Source organism: Cynoglossus semilaevis, chromosome 2, assembly GCF_000523025.1.
Source record: "Cynoglossus semilaevis isolate Cse_v1.0 chromosome 2, Cse_v1.0, whole genome shotgun sequence".
Taxonomy (NCBI): Eukaryota; Metazoa; Chordata; class Actinopteri; order Pleuronectiformes; family Cynoglossidae; genus Cynoglossus; species Cynoglossus semilaevis.
In genome coordinates this window covers 12512570-12532592 of record NC_024308.1, presented here as the reverse complement: position 1 = coordinate 12532592, position 20023 = coordinate 12512570, and the positions used below count along the sequence as shown (strand labels likewise).

The 20023-nt window shown below is 42.7% G+C and overlaps 1 protein-coding gene across 10 annotated transcripts in view; it reads left to right on the top strand.

Moving 5' to 3' along the window:
- Window positions 1-20023, top strand: part of ptprfa (protein tyrosine phosphatase receptor type Fa) — a 200737-nt gene that overhangs the window by 152823 nt on the left and 27891 nt on the right. For 8 of the 10 annotated variants that reach the window (XM_025054285.1, XM_025054288.1, XM_025054284.1 and 5 more), the window contains 9 exons: window positions 599-680; window positions 3469-3681; window positions 10681-10844; window positions 11805-11816; window positions 11924-12033; window positions 14414-14446; window positions 14905-15002; window positions 18724-18847; window positions 19426-19601. In XM_025054285.1, the coding sequence (XP_024910053.1) occupies window positions 599-680; window positions 3469-3681; window positions 10681-10844; window positions 11805-11816; window positions 11924-12033; window positions 14414-14446; window positions 14905-15002; window positions 18724-18847; window positions 19426-19601 (1012 nt within the window). The remainder of the gene's footprint in view (window positions 1-598; window positions 681-3468; window positions 3682-10680; window positions 10845-11804; window positions 11817-11923; window positions 12034-14413; window positions 14447-14904; window positions 15003-18723; window positions 18848-19425; window positions 19602-20023) is intronic. The other 2 variants (XM_025054292.1, XM_025054290.1) reach the window with 1 other exon arrangement.

Below are 20023 nucleotides of genomic sequence, written 5' to 3'. Positions count from 1 at the left end.
CTCCGTGATTACAGCCGCGACTGTACGGCAGCCATTTTATAAACGGTCGTCTGCTGCCGCCCTCCTGATACCAGAAAGCAATTTATTAGAGGAAAGACGTTTAAAACCAGGACTAATCAGCCAGGAGCATCCCAAAGCAGAGGCAGCTCTTCAGGAGAAGCTTTTTATTTTTACCCGTATTATTACCTAGCTCTGTCAAGAAGACAGGCTCGGCGAATTACCGCAGCTTAATTGTGTTTCAAGTGTTTGTTTCTCTAAAAGAAATCACCCAGAAGTGAGCGGCTGTAATAAGAGAAGTGAGGCTGGTGGCAGAGAGGAAGAAAAAAAAAACCAAAGTAATTCAGTCTGGCCGCTCGGAGCAGCCGCACTTCCCCGCTGCCTATTGACATTTTCAGGAGTGAATAACCTTTAATGGCCGGCTGTTTACTAAAACCACTGTCAATTAATGTGAGTGGAATAAACAATGGGTTTGGTTTTTTTTTTTTTTCTTTTCAGGGATAGAACAGATTGAATCAAAGCTGTGCTGCAGCAGGTGGCGTCCAATCGCAGCCTCCGTCACTCACCTGTGTTTTCTTTTGTCTTCCTGCGTTTGATGCAGGTGGTACTACATCGTGGTGGTCCCTGTCGTCTCAGCTGCCCAAAACAAATGGGAGACGCCAGAAGACATGGACATAGAGGAGGTGAGTGAAGGTCGACTTGATGGTTTATATGGACCGACCTACGGCAGTCTCAACAAATTAGGTTCAATTAATTATTGATTTATTGTTTAATTTAATGGAAATTGATTTTCTTTGAATGTCCCTGTGATGGAGAACACCTCCGACGGATGAAACTGGTGGATAAATGAAAATTTGGATTGATGATGGATGGATGGATGGATGGATGGATGGAGTTTTCCATTAAATTCCTAAGTTATATATTAATATGAGGTACTGTTGGGAGTAGTAATACTTTACCAGATATACTACAGTAACACTTTCCTACAAAGCATTAGAAAATAAACTATTTTACGTTTGTCCTTTAACCCTCATCTGTGGAAAAGAATGAAGACTTTTCAATTTCAGTCTTCATTTTTCTAAGACCTCAAATGCTTACCTTTTATCAGTCATACCCCTTTAGATTCCACTGGTATACCAGGGGTCATCAAATGACCATAATTCATTTGAACATTTGAACCATGAGTCACCGGTTCTATTTTCCAACTTCTGATGAAACTGCCCTGGAAATGAACCAAAAAAAAAATCCCCTGTTAGAAGAAATAAATCTTCTGTCCTCACATGATCCCCAATCGCTCGTGACACAGATAAGAGAAGAACACGGTTCCATTTGTTCGCCTTTGTTTGGCTGTTCACACCACAGCATGATCTGGTTTCATGTCAGTTCCTGCGCCCTTTGTTTAAACTGACTGTAGGCTGACAGAGTGGAGTGAGATAGTGAAGAGGAGTGGATCAGATGAAGCCCTTCAGCTCAACACACTCTTCTGTTTCAGCACAAACGGCTGCGTGTTGAAAGCTTCAGCTGGATAAATAATGTGCTGCTGATTTACTGACTTGTGCAGCCTTGTTTGTAAAGCAGAGTAAAAGTCTCCCTGCACCGTGTAATGTAGATGTAATACAATTTACTTTGGACATGCTCCAGCAGCTACAGTACCTGCTGCTGCCAAATCGAATATTACTGCTTAAACAAGTTTTTTTACATGTGACGTCTCTTTAATCCCTAACCCTGTTCCAGACTTTTACTGCTTTTGAAGATTGCTGGAATATGTTGCTTCTCCCATTACCTTGGAGTTAATGTCTAACATACAAAAACTGCACTTTAAACTGCATTTTAATGATCGGACCAGTCAAGTACTAATGTAGTCACTGTTTCTCCATGAAAAACATCCATCATGAACCTCCTGACACCTGCAAACAGGTACTATAACCACTTCAGCATCTTCTGGTGTTTGTACCAGGACTGTTAGCTGTGTTTTTTGTACTAGGACTGTTGTAGCTTACATTAGCTCTGCTGTGTGTACCAGGACTGTTGTAGATAATTCTGGGAAAAAATTCAGAGAAAACATTCAGAGAAACTTATGCAGAAACTGACTCTGCACCAGAGCTAACACTTGCCAAACGGTTGAGCTGGTGGCTCTGAGCATTAGCAGCCAACTGTTCCTCCACATGTTGAGTACATAAATTAAAGTTTCTATTTAGAGTGTGTAATACCCTTTAAGTACTGCACAATCAGCCAGTGATTATGTCATATTGTCTGCGACAACAGTCTTCTAAATTAGTTTGCCGTCGATGACGTCCTCCAAATGAAATCCCCGCATCTACTTGTGTAAATATTAGTCCATGAATTTTTGATAGCGTAAATGTGTTTGCCGTGTTTACCGCTTGTCGTTTTTACATGTATTCCATTTGCAGTTCCCAGTTATAATTTGTTCCTTCAGCCTTGATTTGCTGTGCAGCTTGCAGCATCTAACTCGGGGTAGGAGGATGATGGGAATTCTCCTTCCATCACTTCTTTACAGGGTTGTCGTTGAAGGGCCTTTATCACCGTAAACGTCGGCTGTGAGTTGAATAAACAAGGACACTGAGAGTGAGACGCTTCAGCCGCGTTTTATTGTTCTGCCACTTCATCATTGTAGTGATGGGAACGCTGACAGATACAAGACGGCTGTTTGGTCCCTCAGACACACGCTGCCCCTGTGTGTGTGTGTGTGGGTGTCTGTGTGTGTGGATAGACGGTAGAGATTTTAATATTCGTATTAGTTTGTGATAAAAGTTAGAAGGTGATCTGGTCTGGTTACAGAAGTAGAAGTCGTTTTTAACTAGTTTTTGGAATCACTTTTGTAGTGACGTAAAGGTCATTTAATGTAATCTCAATACACCACGAAATCTAATATACAGTACATCCCATATACACTCCCCGAGCAATGTATCCCATCATGCATTGCAGGCGTGATGACATGTCAGAAAGAGGAACAGCTTGTGTCCGTCTGTTTTAATTTTGCAACAGTAATGACGTTATCAACTGCAGACCAAAGTCGTGTCTGAGAGCGTTTTTCATTTAACCACTATGGTCCACTATGTGGTGCAATATATAAAATTACCTGTAGAGGGAGTAGGGAGTAGAGAATGAAGTAGTGATTTTGGAAACCATTACTTACTTGATGTGCTGGTTCTACTGGTGGTAATGCTCCCCCACAACCACCCACCCACCCACCCCGGCCCCTCTCCAGACTCAGCTGCAGAAGCTGAATCACATTATTTTTAAACAGAATTTTCAACACAGCCACTTCAAATCTGATTCAGTTCTGCCTGTGGTTCCACACAGTACCGATGGTGCCAAACCTCGGCTCCATCTTTTCAGTGTTTGTCTACAGCGATCAGTTTAATGCAGTCAGAATGTGTTACTGTCCTCTGTTAGGCTAATTCACGATGTCAGGGCCAACATTTTCCCTTTACGTCTGCTCTGTGGCAGCTCCTGGAGGCCGGCGCTGGGAACGGTCAGCACAGGAGGAGGAGACGGAGCCAGGACCTGCCACAGCCGTACATCGCTGCCAAGCTGGACACGGTGCCTGACATCTTCATTCTGGGCGATGAGAGGAAGTACAACGGATTCTACAACAAAGCACTCATTGGTCAACAGCAGTACCGCTGCTTTGTGCTGGCTGACCTGTCGGACCACGAGTCGGTAAGTGACCGCGAAGCTTCGTGTGTGTCGGTCCAGAGTAGAACTCATTTTTACTGTAGGATTTTCCGTTGACTGGTTGATCTTCATGCAGTCTTTGTGTAAAGATGTTCACAGATGACATTCATTTATTCACCTGACCTGAACCTCCTCAAACCAATGACATCACTTTGTACTGAACAGACTTGGTAACATTTACCCTGTTGTCGTGTCAGTGATCATAACTTATATTTTTATTCAGTCTGGTGTTGCGATGCTAATCTACGGTGCAGATTTTTAATCTATTGTTTTCGCCCCTCTGCTCAAAATAATATTACAAGTTCAGTGCAACATCGGGATTTACTGCAAAATTAATATAGAATAAAATGTAAATAATATTAAAATTTATATAAACAGACAGGTAAACAAAATACCTCAAATTGATTTTTCATTATTATTATTATTATTATTATTATCAGATTAGCTGAGTGTCGTCAGCCGTTACAGTTGCCTCATATTCAGTCTGAACTGCGTGCTCAACTATGACAAACAGCCGTGGTCATGTATGGCCTAACCTTCCTTTAAGATCGTTTATTTCTGCATGTCTTTGCAGTTGAAGTTGAGCTGACCGATTCCCTGAATGAGAGAGAAAGACTTTGTGTTTTAGGAGGGAATAAGATGCTACATCTGCCGCCTCATCTACAGCAGTGCAGTGTCAGGAAAAGTTCACCACAAAACCTGTTCACGGTACCCATCGCCTTTTAATAAATCATAAAAACCTACACTGGAGGATAAGGGGCCGGCTGAAGCACGGTGGATAAGACTTTAATACGGGCCTCTGCTGCTATCTTGTCTGCATTTGTGGCATTTTAAAAATCAATAAGTGAACTGTTCTCCTCTTGCACATAAAGGCTCCATTTCTGTCCTGTGGGTCACATCCAAGTACCTGCAGCGTGTAGCAGAGGAGAGGCGGTAATGAATGACATCATACTTTCTCCTCAGTGTTTCCTATCAGTAAAACACAAGAGCTGCCCTGCTGGCAGCAGCCTGCCTTACAGGCCATGCATTTACACTGAGGCTAATCATGTCCTTGAGTCACGCCTGCATCTGCAGGTCTATCTGTGGGGCGGTGAAGCTCTGACCGCTGCTGTCACTCGGACCTGCTCTAATTTGAAGTGTGTCTTTTCCTCAGATTAGGCACTTGCCCTTGTGGTGATATCATTTGAATGCAAACAGATCGGAGGGTGAGGTTCTGCTGCAGAATACCAGATGTTCCCCTCTGCGTTTTAGAAAGTCAGCGCTCATACCACTCCAGGAACTGCATCCAAACGGGGCGGTTGTGGTTTCCAGTTCTTATCTCCTCTTTTGGAAGTGCATCAATCATTAACTTATCCCTGAAAGAGACGCTGCAGTACATTAGACACACTGATGGAAGAGAGCGCACGTGCTCAACTGAAGAGGCCAAATTGAAGTAGAACAGTAGCTAATGCCGCAGCACTTGGTGAAGGAAAAGGATGAGACGAGTAAACAAAGTCCAGGGAAACTCAAGGAGCCAGTGTTAGGTTCTTACTGTAGCAATTAACGAAACACAAATTGTGTGTGGGGGTATATAATTATCGATACATTGAAATATTGCAATATATCGTAAAACAATATATTGCTTTATTTCAATATTCAGTATTGTATTAATATTCTACATCAATGTATCGATTTCTTTATTGACAATTAACAGTGAAATATTCACTGGTATTGTTGGTTCATTTTATTTTGTTTTTACTTCTTCTCTAGTGATTATATATTTTAGTGATATATGTTAGTAACCTGATGTTAAGCTGGAACAGCATGTGTGTTTACTATGCTGCCATTTTTACACCAATTAAATTGTTAAAAAAATTATTGCAAAATATCGTATTGTTGGCCCTGTATTGTGATACGTATCATATCACACCCCTAAACTGACGACTCATGGCTCATTTTATACTGTGCTGCGGTCGTAGCGCTGCTTCAGTGGAGAGTCTGTACATTAGGTTCATTTTATTGTGTGGAGAACAGAGCAGCAGTAAAAGACAGTAGATGAATGCGAGTCGAGCCAAGACCAAAATAGAAACCTAATCACATTCACTGAAAACACAGGAAGTAGGTCTTGGTTTTTAGTGCAGTTGCAAAGCTGTTGCCAGGGTGGAGTGAAGAGGAGAAGATGAGAGTGTAAAGAAAAGAGTAAGAGTGTGTGTTTGGGGGGAGTGGAGAGGGGTCTAAAGCAAAGTGTGCACTGCAGTTTTCTGCGATCCCCCACTGCTGCAAAAACAAGCCGGAGTGTGTGAAATTGGATAAAAGAGAACGGCCATATACAGAGTGTGATCAATTATAGCAGGGGAGGGAAGGAGGAGGGACGGGGAGGAGAGGAGAGTGGCTGTGAACGCAAACCTCTCTGGGATTAACACGGGAGGTAAAGAGAAGAGTGAGGGAAACAAGACGGCGATTAATGTGTGGATGTAAAGAGAAGAGTGAGGGAAACAAGACAGCGATTAATGTGTGGATGGATGTGGAGGTGGAGGAGAGGAAAGGTGGAGGTCTCCGAGATGGAACGGTGTTTTGATCGGAGCGAGGGCGCGATCAGATGTTGGTCAGAGTTTCTAATGTGAAGGTGAGGAGAACAGGAAGAAAGGGGAGAACGGGTGAGGCTCAGGGGACTGGAGGCTGCTGGAAACACAATCACGCCACTGGAAAATATCCAGTTTGAAGGAGAGAGATGAACCGTGAGCAAGCCTGACCCCTGCTGGGTTCCACAGGCGTGCTGGCAGACTTTAGTACCAGTCCACGTGCAAATCCACATCCTGTCCCTGGTTTGTGTCGAATGGTTTAATCCACCGTTAGACTCTTCCTACAAGTCGTAAATAAAATAGAAGAGAAACTGTTGAAGCCCTGTTTATAGGTTGAAGTTTTGTGATTGAGGGGTTGTGGGTTTGAATACCAGCAAGGACAGGACTGTTATGCGAAGATATTGAGGGCATTAGCTGAAACCTATATTTTTAAATTAGGAATGGCTCGATACAACTTTTTCATCTCCGATACCGTAATCGATACTGCAACTTGAAGTATCTGCCAATACCGATACCAATCCAACACCTTATTTTGTCAACCAGCACACGGCACTGCTGTTGCTGAGGCGATGGTGTCCCTATCTACTGCGCATGTCGTACAAAGTTAAGTTGAAGATTTTGAAGATTTTGCATTTTTGCATAGCAAAAATGACCAGTAATGCCTTTGTGCCTGCACAGACATCTCTAGATACATTATCAAGATTATATTTTTTTCAAATATTTTCTTTTTCCACATCAGCCATGTTTTCAGTCAGAACACATTCCAAACATTCTCACCTCAGACTTGGAGCCGAGAGGACATTTATAACCGTGGCTGATGTCAGCTTCTCATTCAGCCATTCTTCAGAACACTTGAACTATCCTTTAATAATGCCCCCCCCTCCACTCACCTCCTCTTCCATCTGCCCTGTGTAGCAGCTGCATTTTTCACCCTTGAAGTTTCACCATCTCCCAGGTGTGGAGATAGATCACTCCAAAAACTTTCAAACTGAGATTATCTAAATATTCTGTAGTTTATATTTCTATATCGTGGGGGAAAGAAAAAGTTGTGAAAAGTGTCATTTCTGGGGATGGGGGAATAAAAATGAAAAAGTTTTTTGGATCATACAGTCGGTACAGATAAGCTGCAGCTGTTATCAGGCTGCACTTCAACAGTCAAGGTTTTCAAAGCTTCTTCCAAACCATCTGTAACAGAGTCGTCTTTGTCCTGTCTCTTTAAGTCTCTAATCCAGCCGTGTCTACACTTTTTTGTCTCGAGAGCTACTTTTCAAATGACCAGTGCAACAAAGCATTAAACTGTAGAATATACAGTATATGATTTTTTAAAGGGATAAATATGGTTGAAATATATGGCACAATAAAATTACAGCGAGTGAAACAAACTTAAACAGATGTGGTGAGTGAACGGCTGTTCCCTGATGAGTCGGGCGGTGGGATGGAGTTCAGTGGAGGAGTGACGTTGTTCCTGTGTTGAACACCTGGGTGACATAGTTCATCACATTTTTCAACCTATAAAGATGAACAGTTAGGAAATCAGTTATGGAAGAGCTGCAACAGGTTGTGAACTGATGTCAAAGGTCATCCTGCAGAATGATGCAGGAGGTGGAGGAGAGATGGAGATTTAAGTGAAAATGACCACTGCTGAAAAAAAAAAACAATAATTTATTAAATTATAATATATATATAACAGAAAAGATTCCAGATTATGATTTATTAATGGGAGGGGGTAATTTGCTCATAAATTTGGTGACCTGAGCCTTTAAATTAAAGTCAGTAGAAGAGCACATTCTTTCTAAATAAATGGGCCTTTGTCAGCAGAATGCTGCTTCACTCCCAGATTAAGATGCTAAATCTCATCCCGAGGCTAACGCCATACATGATCCACATTATTAGATTCACGGAACGTGTCCAATTTGACGTGTTGCAAAGGATGGTGGGTCGTGGTGTGTCAAAATGAATTTGTTTGACTGCGTCGTCGAACAACGTGACAAATTCCCAACAAATCTCTTACAGCCACAAGGTTCATGTTTAATTCATGTGCAGCTGACAGCGCTGATACCCCCCCCCCCCTCACTTCCCCCTGTAAATGTTGGAGTGGGGAGAAAAAATAATAATAATAATAAAAATAAAAAAAAACAGGCTGAAATTAATGAATCACTAAGCAGGCGGAGCTGGTCTTGCGGTGATATTGTTTTAACAAGCCCTATACTTCAAGTGTGTTTACAGCTTTCAGCCTGAGGAGCAGCATCCAGAGCTGGAGCCCCGTCAACCTCACAGCAATATTTATACTTTCACTCAACAACAGTGTAACACGCCACACTCATGTCACACAACATAAAGTGACAGAGGAGGCAGTTACTTAAAGTCAATTACAACAAAAGGATCCACGTAACTCCTGCCCTAATGTTCACAACCTGTGGCTCCTGAGCCGATGCAGTGGCTCCCTGCAGTGGACCAGATTTAACCTGAGCGTGATACATCAGAGCAGTGTTATCAGTAGATGACAGGAAGGCATTTCACACCTTGCAGTGCATTTTCAGCTTGCTTGCTAACAGCAAAACAATATTGTTTTCCTGCCTGTTAACTCCAGATCAGGTTTGTAGTCTTACTACAGAACTTGAACCTTCATACACTGCACTACAAATCAGTACCAGGCCATAGTGGGGCACATTTTTACTGATCCAGTCATATCCATTTACTTCCATCAGTTAAAGATAATCTGGCGATATTTCAAAATAATCATTCAGACTCTGATACTAACAAAGTAAGGTCTAAAAGATGTTTTATTTTGAAAAGTTAATGATCCTTCATGATCGGTGTTGGGGTACCGGTCCACAGTAACGGCTAGTACCGGTCTAAATGGTGGAAAACATTTCTGGGCTCTTTTACTGACATGTCACATGACCAACCATTCATAGACGTCTCCATTCTTCACTCTTTTCTTACAACAGAAAGGTTGTTCAACATCTACACACCACACGATGTCACTCATGAGTGCATATGTTTCGGTGCTTCATCTGTTGTGTGCAGCAGAGGAACGTGGACTGGGTTGACTGAGTCACTGCTGGGCTGAATAACCGGTCGGCGTCTGTGTTGTTCCTGACAGAAGCAGCCCAGAATATCTGGCACTATAAATACAGACGTAAAGATCGAAGCAGACCGTTTGCTCAAAGCCACTAATGGCCTTCATCGGCAGGAATCGTTCTGTGAAGATGTTCCACTTCTGTCAGATCGTCGCCGTCGGCAGCAGTCCTTGTCAGTTCGTTACCACAGCGCCTCTAATCTGAGATTGTTTACAGTAATCCATTCATCTTTGTCAGGATTCAGCTTTTTTACGGTTTTTCATCAGCTGCAGGCCTGAGTGTAGACCTGAAACTTGGACGTGATGAAGTCACTTCAGTTACTGTCATAAGTCGAGGAGGAGAATGGAGGGGGGGCAGATGGTTTGCAGTTCCATATATGTCTCTGTGTTGACCTCCAGACCTCCATGAAAACATGTCTGTCACTGTAAACAAATACTAACTGAATAATGTTTACACAAAGAATAGGCCACTTATACAATACGTACCACTCCCGCCCCCGCTGCCCCCACACTGACACATTCACAGCATCAAAATCAAACTTTACTAAAACCACTGTTGTTGCCAATGAATAAAGCAAATAAAATGATATATTTATATATAAGATTTAAATAACATGCCTTGCTGTGACCCCTCTGGGAGACCTGCCCCACATTTTGGTCACCAGTGTTGAAAATTGACTTTAACTGAGCAAATATTAGCCCTGTCTTTTAGCCCCAGATGTTACACAACATCAGATTCTTTCTTGGTGAAGAGGGTCACGATGGGTCGACAAATCTGATGAACAGAACATTAAATTATTGTTGATGTCAAATCAGAAGAGTTGAAATGTTTTTTTTCTTCTTCTTTCTGTAATTTTGCAGAAAGTTTTCAAACCCTCGTCTTTCAGAACATTTTTGAAAACATTGTTTTTTAAGATGAAGTTTTTATTTTACTATATTTAATGTTTGATGTGCGTTATCTGCAGCAGAACCTTATTTTCATGGTTGGACAGAGGTTAATTATGTTTTCCCTGGGATTTCATCTTTGTTTCTTTTGACTTGTTTCATAGAAGTAAAGACAAACCAGATGTCATTTTGTTTTTGTTTTTCAGTAGAAAGTCTAAGACAGACTGTAGCATTTAAATGTCAACAACCGTATTACCTTGCACTGGGATCTGTGTTTGTAAAAAAGTAACAGAATTTAATTTAAAAAAACTACAGAGGAGAACATGACGACATTTTTAATGTATTTAATCAACTCCCAACATGTGTTTGTTGAGGCTTCAACCTCTGGTCTGCGGCCCCAGCTGGTGTCAGACAGTCCAGGATCATCTTCTCTTGTCTTGTCTCATTGTCCTGCAGCAGAGGACATTTGCAGCCAGTCCCTTCTCTGAGCCAATCATGGTGAAGCTCCACAGTGGGATGACTCGTCAGACTGAGGAGCCGGAGATGCTGTGGGTCATGGGTCCAGTCCTGGCGGTCATTCTCATCATCATCATAGTCATTGCTATTCTTCTCTTCAAGAGGTGAGTCCACCAGCAGACCCTGAGGATGAAGGTCTGTGGAGGGTCTCAGTCTTCCAGCTCAGTCCTCTTCTCCAGTCCAGTAGTCTTCTGGACCTGGATCCGGTCTTATAAAGTGCTCCACCTACAACCATCTCCTTAAGTCTCGATAAAAAGGGACTTGACTCAGTGATGCAGTCACATTAAAATAGTAACAAGTGAATTAAGAACTAAAAAAACAAAAACTTCCAACTGAGTACAATTAAAACATCCAGCTGTAACTACGGAGTATAAATACTCCCTGTGCTATAAAAACTGCTATTGTTCCTCCTTGTTACTTTTATCTAAACAGTCATTGTGACACGGTCCCTAGAGTGGCTCAGAGCCTCATTGTGGACTGAAGAGAACTGAAGAAACAGTTCTAAAGTTCATCTTGTCAGACCTCGCCTCAGGCCAAAGGTCAACCCTGGCATATGGAAGCTTGTTGCCATCAGTTGCCCTAATGAACAGTTGAAGCATCTGGAGCTGCCGACGGAGCTGCCGGCCACGTCCATATGGTCGCTCCAAAGAGGCGGCCATGTTGACTTGTTTGACTTCGAATGTCAACGACAGACGAAAGACAAGCGTCAGCAACAGACAAGTGTCAACGACAGACTTTCCTCAAACTGAGTCTCTGCCCTGAGTTCAGGCCGAGGATTTTAACTTGAATGTTGCTGTGACTCAAACACAGAGACTGAGAACTGCTGCTGTACGAAACATAACGCTGTCCAATCAGGATCAGACACACACACACACACACACACCCTCAATCACATGTTTTCTGTCTATTAGACCCATGTGTATATGATGTGATGTAAACACAATTTCTGACACAATTTCTCCGCCAAGTCTGGCGCCACCGCCTGGTACCAACCTGTAACTTCATTCTTTTCTTCTCTCTCCTCCTCTGTTCTCCCACTGCCGGCCGTCTTTGTGTGGATGCAGCAAACAGGAAAGGTTGGTGTCTCCCTGTGTTCCTGTGTTTTGTTGTTTCTTTTTTCATCCCTTCTTGAAGTGAAACCCCAGTGGTGTTCTCTAACACTGCCACCTGTTCCTTATCCCAGGAAGAGAACGTCTCCAGCCAAGGACGAGCACATGGTGGGGGTGAAGGACTCACTGTTGGCCCACTCTTCAGATCCTGTGGAGATGAGGAGACTCAACTACCAGACACAAGGTGCAGAAATGAAAACTGGTTTTAGCTCCACGGGTTCTTGTTGTTATCCCCACCTACAGGTGGAGGAGGGGATCGTCAGGGATGGAACATCAGTCTCAGTGCACTTCAGATGTTGAGTGTTTTTTATTAGTATTATTATCTTTCCTGCAGCTGAGACTCATCTGTGTGTTGTTCAAATGTGACAGAAAAGGAATTTCTGAAAGAGTGAAACATTGTTTGAAACGATAACAATTTTTTATAAACCTTATATTGGAGGCTGGACAACAACATCAACATTCAGAACTGACCTCTTTATTGTGAATTAGAAAAAAATACTTTAGGAGAAATGAGCATGAACTGAAATGTCCCATCCAGCCTGAAACTGGATTCCAAAAATAACCTCAAATTTTAGATTTTTGTTTCACTTTATTTAAGAGTCCAGCCCCCAAGAAAAATCCTGTCCCTCAAATAAAAATACTCTTTTAATAAATTAATCTACTTTTTAATAAATTTAAATAACTAAATAAGCAGATTACAGTCATGGAGAGTAACATGAATGTTGACCGAAAAGTCGCACAGATTAAATCAGATCATTGTGAAATAATTGCAATTAGCGAAAGAAAAAACCCACAGTCTGGACGTTAGAAGGTTGGATGATGGATGATGTTTCATCATCAGCTGTATTTCCTACAGAGAAAATAAAAATGATGGAGTGACTTTGTATTGAGGTTCAGACACAGTGAGGTTTTAATTACAGCCACTGTTAAAAAACCTCAGAAAAAAAAGAACAAAAAACAACAACAGGCAGAAAAACATCAGCTGATTCCCTCCTTCTCTGTGTTAATAAACATTTCTTTTTTTTTTGAAAACCTTCTCACCTGCTCTCTCTGTGTCCTCCTCTGTCTCCCACCACAGCCCCCCCCTCCTCCACCTGTTCTTCAGTGGGAGGTTTTCACTCTTTTTCTCCTCATCTGTTTTCATCCACTCGGGTGGCATTTACCCCCTGGTGGCGGTGGGAGAGAATTTGGCAGATGTTGTTTATATCAACACAGATTCATCAACTGCTTTAGTTGCCAACCTTTTGTTGTGCTGTTGGTGACAGCTCGCTGGGTGGCCTCGGAAACTTCCAGAGTTATTCACAGCAAACCCAGACGGGCAGATGAAAACACCGTCGCCGACGCTGCTTACTGCAGTGCACGCTGTACATGAGGTTTTACTGCACAACATTTGATGCCACAGTACAGTGGTGTTGTATTGATTTAAAAACAATCTTTGACAAAACGGCCGTAAATGACACAATAAATGCTCCTTCACATTAGTACGCATAAGTCTCTGTGCTCTGGTTACTGTGTACTCTGGTTACTCCTCAGTACTAAGGCTAAATGAAACCCATCTTTCCTGCCTTTATCCACTGTGAGACCCACTCTTTGTGGGCTGGGCCGCCTTGTTCTACTGAAGGTTCTACCTCATCCTGAAGCAGCTGTCTTTATTTAGACATGGTTTTTTTAAATCTAAATACATTTGAATAAACTCAAATGTCTGTCATGGCTGAAAAAAGGGACAATGCCGAAAGAAAAATAAGTCTGTCATGGCTGACAGAGTGCATCATGGTCCTGACTGTAGATAAAACACAAGAGAAGAGGAGAAACAACACAGATGTAAAGGAAGTTATAAGATGAAATATGGTTCTTTGAAAGAGGAGAAGGGGGAAGGAAGGAAGAAAAGAAAGAAAGAAAGAAAGAAGTTTTGGAAGGGTTGGAGGAAGGTATGAAAGAAGGAAAGAGGAAATAAAAGAAGGAATCAAAAAGAAAAAGATGAGAAGAATCTCTGCTGTCATCGTAGAACAAACAGTGACGTTGTGTCTCAGAGACCAACAATAAAAAAATAAAAATACATCAAATCTTATTAATAATCAAAGAACACAAACACAGGAAAGTAAATCAGATTATTTAGACTATTTTCTTATTTCCTTCTCATAGTCACATTTAACCTCATCAGTGACGTCATCACCCCCCAACCCCCCACCCCTCTCTTTTCCTACTGTGTGGTGTTTTTGAACAGTAACAACAGGAAACAGCCGACAGGTTTTTGTGTAGTTTTAGAGCGATGGTTTCTGGAGAAATTTAAAACTTAAATTTAATTCTTTTCTGTAGAGCTGCAGCGGGCGTTCTGTAGATACATGTCACCTGCCTAGAACTTTTGCACAGCGCTGTATTTGACAGAAGAAAAAAAAAACTCTAAAGATCATCTCTGACCCTCTCTGAGTTTCTCCACTGGTGTGGCTAAATGTCAGAGGGGTCAGAGGTCACCTCTCCCCCTGCTCCCTGGTGTCTTTTCTTTTTGAATGTTTTGCCCCACACTGACCCCTGTGTTCTTTGTTTTGCCTGGTCTCTCCCCACAGGTTCCAGTGTCCTCAGTTGCCCGAACACAACAAGTTAGTTTTTAAACCCTCCTGTGTTTGACTAATGTGTCCTTCCATTCCCACCTGACCTCCTTCACCTCCTTCACCTCCTTGACCTCTCTCACCTCACCCTCTCCCCACCCCCATTTTCATGGCAACCAGATTTTATAAACTACAGCAAGAGTGGAAATCAAATGAAAAGTCAGTAAATCCCTCACCTCTGATCCTCACTCACCTGCTGATTTGTGGAAAGCTTTTAACCAATCAGCATGTTTGCTGGAGCCCATGTCATCAAGGGTTGATTGTGATGATGAAGTGTCGTCGTAAACCTTTCAGTCAGTTTTCATCACCTTGCACTGATCACACCGCAGCACCGCTGTCACCTCATGTCACTGTGGCCAATTAGCTCGGAGATATTACCTGCATCTGTGTGTGTGTGTTTGTTTACCCATGGTGTGTGTGCTGACCGTTTCATCTCTTTGTCTCTGCAGGGATGCGGGAACATCCTCCCATCGCTGTCTGTGACCTGGCTGACCACATCGAGCGGCTCAAAGCTAACGACGCCCTGCGCTTCTCTCAGGAGTACGAGGTAACGCTCGCTGCTGTCCTTCACGTCTTTCACTGAGGTCGTGCAGAGGCTGCTGGGAATGAGGTGTCATTTCAATCTACGGTTTCTTTTATAGAACAATAATCCTTAAAAAAACAAAGTTTAATCCAGTCAAATTTTGTCCAAAGAACAACTAGTTTTCAGTTTAGCAAGTGAACTTTCGATCAAAAAGTCCAAAGGACTGGATGAATGGATGGATGGATAGATGGATGGATGGATGGATGGATGGATAGATGGATATTGTTGGTAAAACATCCACATAAAAGTACTAAACATGTGTAGTACAAACAGTTGTGTTCCAAAAGTACTAAGCTGCAATAACCCTTACCACTGGGGGGGCGGTGCAGAAAAAGTTTGGAAACCACTGAAGAGTTTCTCAGCTCCTCACACTAAGGTGGAACTTTCATTAAAGCTGCTAAGCTGTGATCACACTGAAAAGGAAGCAGGTTTCACGTGTTATTCACACAATTCACTCTCTCCAGAGAGGGACCAGCGCGACGTCCATTTACGTCTTTGCCTTGACTTTGTGAGTGATTTAATCCTGCGGATGATCCCCCCCCACACACACACACACACACACACACGTCTCCTGTCATCTAAATCAAGTGTAAAGTCCGCGGTGACTGAAGCGACTGCTGCAGGTTTCCAATTTGCTCCAGAGCTCGTATTTTCTTCCGCTCTGACGAGGGGTGAATGTGTATTTACAACTGCCCCACCTGCCAAATCAACCCTCTGTTCTCTGGACTAAAATGCTGAGCACAATTTTTCCACGCCACTTGTTTAGACCGGTGTAAGGAGCTCCTCTGACTGCAGCAGGAACTCGGTTCCACGCAGGTTAAAAGAAAAAAAACGCACGAGGATGCTGCTAAGTATGCATGAATTCTCTGCTGCCTTTCCTTTTCCAGGAATATTATTCCACTGCTTTTACCTATTTTAAAAGCCGGCGAGGGATTATGGTTTGTTGACATCCTACAAGGGAAGGTAATTTGCATTTAAAGTGGTGAATTTCCAAGTGGATAAACCAGGACAGATGGTTGCCCTGTTTGTGTACAACAGAGGGAAGAGGGCATATAAATTATGAAACAGCCACTGAATCAGCTTTTTTTTCTACACCCCAACCCTCAGGTTTGTTCTTCTTCCTTACACCTAGTTCCATGAAAGGAGTTCTTGAGGAGTTTTGCTGTGTTGGTAAAATTTTCAAGAATGTATTTACAGGTGAATGAGGCTCGGAGCCTTGTTTCAAAAACCACTGGTGTCATTGTTCCCGAGATGTGTTTGAAAAACAAATTTTCTGTTTGGGATGGGAATACTCAGGAATCCTTAGACTGGATTTATCTGTCAGAGCTTCTGTTTGAAGTCAGAGTCAGTGTTTACTACGTACTGTACACATATGGGTTTACTACAGGTACTACAGTTCCCTGTCAAGGTTTCAAATAGTTTTCAGGATTTGGTTAAGTATTCACTCTGAACTGGGTGTGAATGTAAGTGTAAATGGATGGATGGATGGATGGATGGAAGGATGGATGGATGGATGGAAGGATGGAAGGATGGATGGATGGATGGATGATTCTCTTTCCTCAGGGATGCCCCCCCCCCATCTCACCTCAGGTTGTAACCCAAATATTCACCAAAAACACTGACGGGGACCTGAACCAGAGCTTGTAAAAACCCTAAGTGCACCAAGGCTGTAACTGAGGCACTCAAAACCATCAACTACTTGTTAAAACCTAGGTTAATGTGGATTTTTCACTGCAGTGTTGGAGGACGTAGCTGCAGGCTAATGTGGATTTTATCAGATGGGCCTGTTTATTTTAAAGAGTCTAAATCTCATGTGTTAAAGTGTTGACTTTAGTGGGGGCTGCTTTACAGCCAGTGTTCTGCCAGAACCCCGGACTGTCCCTTTAAAGCAGCCTTAATCCCTCAGTAAACTGTGATCCACAGGCTCACATCTATATTAGCTGTTGGTCGGTCACACTCGGTTCTCCTGCGTCCTGTTGCAGCAGCTTTTCCAGCCATTAGTCCACAGTGAGTGCAGCAGGGCCTGAAATGAAGATCTGATAATGGTGGTGATTTAAATGAGAGCTGCCGCAGGATCTCACAGCTTGTTACAGCTGATGGATGAGCCGCTCTGCTCCAGAGTGACAGGAGACCACTTCATAAGACACATGTGGCCTCCTGTGGCCAGGCGTACCATAGATACGTGTGTATGTTCACCTGCGTCTCCGAGCACTTCTGTTTTTACTTCGACTTAACAACGTGACTCACTGTCCTCACTGTCCTCACTGTCCTCACTGCTGCTTTCATTAGCACTCACTGCATGGAGTGTCTCTTTATGGAAACATATCAGTTCGTTGGACCAGGTCCAGTGAACTGGTACCAACGAACCAGTCCAATCAAAACATAATTACATATGAATAGCAACAAGTGTTTAGTGAAATATAATTTTACTAATCATATCCTGAACATGAAGTGTTTGTTTGTTTGTATTTTATTTTCACAATTCATAGGCTGGATTGGACCCCCTAGTGGGCTGGTTTTGGCCCACGAGCCACATATTTGACACCTCTGGATTAAGATGTTTTCCATTTCATTCTGACATTTTTTACTTCTTTTAAACTGAAAACCCAGTTGTTTTTCTGTCTCTCCTAATTTACAAATTCACTACAAAAAGATTGACATTTTTACTTATTATTGAAAGAAATCATATCTACATTTTAACAGAAAACAATATGTTTCATTATGTATTTAGGTCTCTTTAGAATTAAGTTTTAAAAAATACAACAAAAAGCCTCTATATTTATTATCTGTAGTTACTTTTCACCATTTGTTGATAAAAATGTTTGTTTTTCTGGTCCAATCTAGGGATGATGATGTTGTTGTTGTTGTTGTTGTTGTTGTTGTTGTTGTTGTTGTTGTTGTTGTTGTTGTTGTTGTTGTTAACTTCCCTCACCTCCTGTATCGTCGTCGTCATCTTTGTTGTGGCTGTGGCTGTGTGACTGTCATCACACTGAGAGGCTGAATAAGTGATGGAGATGTCAGCGTGGTGGAGCAGCGTGGGGCGGAGGAGGCCCCAGCTAACGAGCTGTTAAATAAGATGTTCATTCAACCTGTTTCAACATCTTCATAATTATTAGTGGGAGGCTGTGAGTGTGAGGAGAGGAAGCAGCAGGAAGTGTCTGAGTCCAGATGATGTCACAGGTCTTCACTGGGAGTGGACCAGTGTCGTTGGCCTGTGTATTAAACCAAGAGGTTTAACTGTGATATTTCCTGTCAGTCAGTCTTCTGGACTTTGTTCCTGAGCCTCAGACATTAGACGTTAAAGCAACTTCACCTCCTCATCTGCTCTTTTTTTTTTATTATGAAGCTGCAGGAAAATCTCCTGAACCTCCCGATGCTGTGCTTCTCCTTCATGGCTGTACAGTGGCAGGTGAAACACTAGGGGGGATAAAAGGACAGGGGCGTGGGGGGGGTCCAGTGTGGAACTGAGGGACGTTCACCTTTTCATATTCCACAGCCAGCAGCTGCGGGGGGGTCGGGAGGGGGGTGTTGACAAACGACTGCAGCGTCTGACGTTTCTTTGTTGTGAACAGCATCTGAACTGCTGTAATAAATGGTTTCCTGCTGTCTCTCCCTCTGCCTCCATATATCCTTCCCTCTATGTGTCCCCCGCCTCCTCCACCCTGCCTCCCCCTGGTGTTTTCAGTCCATCGATCCTGGACAGCAGTTCACCTGGGAGCACTCCAACCTGGAGGTCAACAAGCCCAAGAACCGCTATGCAAATGTGATCGCCTACGACCACTCCAGGGTCATCCTCACGCCGGTGGACGGTGAGGGTTCAAAACCATATTTACACTCAGTTCTCATTGTTCTCTCTGGAATAAATTAATTCATTACAACAACAGTCAGAGATCCAGAGACGGTTCCTGCTGCAGGACTCGACGAGAACCTTGAATCACAACAGTCTGATTTACGTTCTTGCCTTAAAAATTAGAACAGGCTACATCACAGTGCCCACTTTGGTCAAACGGACAGATGTTATAATGTGGGAAAAAAATAATCTGAAGGTCAAGCTGTGGTAATTCAGATCTGACTCGCTCAAAACGTGGCCCACGGGCTAGATGTGCCCCACACCCCATGATAGAGTGGCCCAGTCTCCTGTGAATTACCCAAAACATCTGACCTAAAATAATGTTTATTGAATAGCCCCGTTTAAGACTATAGTCCAGGTGGACTGCTTTGGATGAATATATTTGACAAATGTTTATTTTATTACAGTATATATCAGTAGAATATGTAGTAACTGAATCTTTCAAATCTTTGAATCAAATCTATTAAAGTGTTCATTACTTCTGGAATTTCCCTCTTTTTTTATTTTTACTCTTCTGACTTCTTACCGTCCAATCAGGAGTTCCGGGCAGTGACTACATCAACGGGAACTACATCGATGGCTACAGGAAGCAGAACGCTTACATCGCCACCCAGGGGCCGCTGCCGGAGACGCTGACCGACTTCTGGAGGATGGTGTGGGAGCAGAGAACCTGCACCATCGTTATGATGACCAGGCTGGAGGAGAAATCACGGGTGAGCCGCCGCCATGAGAAAGAACAGATACTTTGATGATAGAACAGTACCAGCTCAAAGCACAGGGTCAAAGAGCGTTGAATAATTACATAAATACATATAGAATAAGTGCATTTCAGCTGAGTGTGCAGTTTGGGCTGGAATCTCCGCCGCAGGAAGTGATGATGTGAAAATTCTTGATCTGTGGATGCTATCAAAGATTTAAAGAAGAAAAAATCTAACTTGAACAACTTCCACTTATTTTAGGTCAAATGTTAGACTAAATGTTATTCAGTAGGCTAGGATCTAAAATAGATAAACGTTAGCAAAAAAAAAGGAAAAATTACTATCTAAGTCACATTTTTCAAGTTAACTTGTGCATCGCATTAATTCAACCAGAGGTCATGTGACCCTGTGCCTCGCCATTGGCCTCACCAAATCGC